This window comes from Triticum dicoccoides, chromosome 2A, assembly GCF_002162155.2.
Source record: "Triticum dicoccoides isolate Atlit2015 ecotype Zavitan chromosome 2A, WEW_v2.0, whole genome shotgun sequence".
In the NCBI taxonomy this organism is placed as follows: Eukaryota; Viridiplantae; Streptophyta; class Magnoliopsida; order Poales; family Poaceae; genus Triticum; species Triticum dicoccoides.
The window spans coordinates 382,500,046-382,503,398 of record NC_041382.1 but is presented as its reverse complement, the minus strand read 5'-3'; the positions used below and the strand labels follow the sequence as shown (position 1 = coordinate 382,503,398).

The window sequence follows — 3,353 nt, the reverse complement described above, 5'->3', positions numbered from 1 at the left end:
TAGAGGAACTTAGTACTCCCTCTGTCCGAAAAAGCTTGTCCCCCAAATGGATGTATCTAGCACCAAGTTAGTGCTAGATGTACCATTTGAGGGACAAGCTTGGGACAAGTTTTTTTGGACGGAGGGAGTATTCAGTGAGTCATCAGGCAGCCATATAAAACTGCTGCTGCATTAGCTATGCACCAAATAGTTCTGACCACATTCCACGGGTACTTGCAAAATTCAGTGATTTGTGATTTCCTTTCTTATTTGTCAATATTGTGAAGCTACATGTCTAAGAGAAAAAACATGGTTGGAATCAATAGACCACTTGCTAAATTATCATAGCAGCACTGTTCAACAAATTTTAACCCGTCAGTTCGAAGCAACATTTCAGCGGATTTGTTGCCGACGTGAAGCTAAACCTCCTCTTGTGTCCATGTTTGCAAATAATTGAGTACGACGCAAAGTAAACCAGCGCACATCATACAAATGGGAACCAGCTTGCTAAATGGAATTCAACTGAAAAATATCACGAACAACTGGGAGCATCATGACTCGTATCTAATGATTCCACGAGCTGCAGAAAGACGCAATTAAGCAAAACACTGGGACTGAAGCTTCGAATTCTAATGCGCAAAAGGCGCTACCTGGATGGGGAAGAGCCTGGTGATGCCCCGCGTGGCGAGTCTCTCCACGATCCGCGGCGAGATCCCCAGCCTCGCGACCTCCAGCCCGTCATCCCCCGCTGCCGCGCCGGACTCCGAGACCGTCCCGGGCCACGGAGCGGGGGTAGTGGACCTGAACCCCAGGGGTCCCGGAGAGGCGTGGAACGCTCGCTGCCTCGGTGGCTCCAGCGGCTGCGGCGCGGGGAGGCGACATGGCTGGGGAGAGCCGGCCGGCGGAGGAGAGAGAAGCGCCGAGAGGAGCGCTCTCTGCGGACGCGCCGGCGAAGAGGAGGCAGAGAGCGCGCGGCGGAGCAGCGAGTTCATGGCGACGGTTAAGATGAGACGTCCTCGTGCTGGTGTTGGAAGGTGGAGCCGAGACCTCGGAACACTTTTTTTGCGAGGGACGGAGGACGACGACGGTATCTTCTCTTTTTTTTTCCCTGGTCTAGCCCGTGAATTGGACTGGGCTGTAAGATCAGCACGCTAGCGGATCGGCCCAGAATGTAGTCGATATCTTTTTCCAAGGTCCGTTCCTAAATACAAGTCCTTAAAGGATTCTAAAAATATATAAGTCTTCTAATAGATACTAGCACATATGCCCGTGCGTTGCAACGGGAGATATATTTTTTCAAGAAGCAACGAGAGAGATGAATTATGTGTTCACCAAAAACAGTATTCATAATGGTGGGACGACAGAGCGAGGAGTTGTGGTCTTCTCGCGAGTCATGTTTGTCCCGCGAGATCTTGATAGTGGTGGCTTTAGTCGGCATGACGGCGACCACCCAAGTCGTGTTTTTTTACCTTCAGGTTCACCTTTGTGTCAGGGTTGTGGCTGTCTCATTTGGTAGCTGCGCAGCGACCTTCGGGGCACGCTTGCTTCGACTACTCTCCCCTACGATAATGTAACCATATTGATTACTAATTGCAACGCATAAATCCTGTTTTATTAGCATAATCTACACATAACCAGGCAGTCCCTTCTTTATCAGGGTTTATTATCTTTAATATTTCAACACTCACATGCCCCACAGATCTTCTTAATTAGAGTCAAACCGGCATATTCTCTTTTATTGGCACGTACCCACAATATATTTCAATTATAGCCAACAAGCATATTCTCTTTTATAGTCAAATAGCGCGGGGGATGTACAACAGTTCATATCTAGACCTACCCATTGGCAGGCACCAAAAAGACCTATGTTTGTAAGGCACGATATAAATTTACAAAAATGACGTGTTGAAAGATCGAATTCACGACCTAAAAAAATCAACCACAGGCTGCTAGCCACTCGAATAATGGGTCCTGCTAACCAATGTCCAGCCCGAATGTTTAAGAATATGCTATAGCGTCAGATTAAAAACAATTTTTGTTTCTGAATTTTTACGAAAATAAATTAATATTTATGAATTGCCGAATTTTTTTGGAAACATGAACAATTTTTGAAACCCCGGACAATTTTAAAAAATACGAACCAATTTCTTGAAAATTTTGTTCATTTTTGGAAAAAGACGACATTGTTTGAAATAGGTAGATTTTAAAAAAATGATTTTTAACAACATGAACCTTTTGAAAAAACACGAACATTTGTTGAATGTGTGAACATGTTTTGAACATTTAGAACAAGTTTAGAAAATGTGTTTTTTAACCACGAACATTATTTTGAATTTGTGGACATTTCACTAAAACAAGAATATTTTTAAAATCTGGAATATTTTTAAAATGCAACTTATTGAAAATCTTGATTTATTTAGTAATACACAAACATTTTTTTAAAAATGGGACCATTTTTTAATTTTGAACACATTTTGGAATGGGAACTAAAAATTATAGTTTTGAACATTTTACAAGACAGGAACAAAAATTTAAAATTCTGATGTTTTAAAATATATGAAAAAAAGAATTTTTGAAAGATTTTTTTAAGATTTTAATTTACAAGAAAAGTGAAAATAGTCTAAAATTGGAAGGGAAAAATAATCAGTAAATAAAAAGAGAGAGGAAAAGGAAAAATAGAAACAGAACACAGAAAGAAAGAAAATGGGCCGGCCCAGTTTTGGGCGCCTAGTGCGAAGATCTGACTATTTGACGCTGTGCATGGAAAATAGGCTTCCACAACTGTCTGGGCAGATAAATAAGTGGGCTGGCTTCGCAGGACCATAGCGCGCCCGGCCAATGTATGTAAATTGCTGTTTCTTTTCTAGCATAATGAATGCACACAAATTTAGTACCACCTCGGATAGAAAAAAAAACTTTATATTGGTGAACGGATGAAAAAATTGGAGAAATGCACCTTGTTGTATTAGTAGGTATAGATATAGATTACATACGGAGCAAAACGAGTGAGTCTACACTCTAAATAATGTCTATATATATCCGTATGTAGTCTATATTAAAATCTTTTGAAAAGACTTATATTTAGGAACGGAGGGAGTGGAACTTGAGGCTCCCTAAATAAACATATTTTATTTAGATTAAGGGAAAATGTTACATTAATGAGTTTTTTGTGCTGCATGTTGTCAAACCGGAAAGTATCTATGGCTAGTATGTTGTATCTAAGAATATTTGATAGTAGATATATCACTTTTTAGGTAGTATGAACTCCCTTCGATCCAAATAAGTGTCGTAGTTTTGAATTACTATTTTATAGTATTTTTTATACTACAAATAGGAGTATATTTTTAAAATATATTAAAAATTTGTGGACTCAC

At 40.3% G+C, this 3,353-nt stretch overlaps 1 protein-coding gene across 1 annotated transcript in view; it reads right to left on the bottom strand.

The window, feature by feature from the left end:
- LOC119354626 (DEAD-box ATP-dependent RNA helicase 53-like) overlaps positions 1 to 1,049 on the bottom strand; it is a 4,288-nt gene extending 3,239 nt beyond the window's left edge. Inside the window, exon 1 of the mRNA XM_037621350.1 lies at positions 630 to 1,049. Coding sequence (XP_037477247.1) covers positions 630 to 971 — 342 coding nt within the window. The 5' untranslated portion in view covers positions 972 to 1,049. The remainder of the gene's footprint in view (positions 1 to 629) is intronic.
- Positions 1,050 to 3,353: the final 2,304 nt, after the last annotated feature.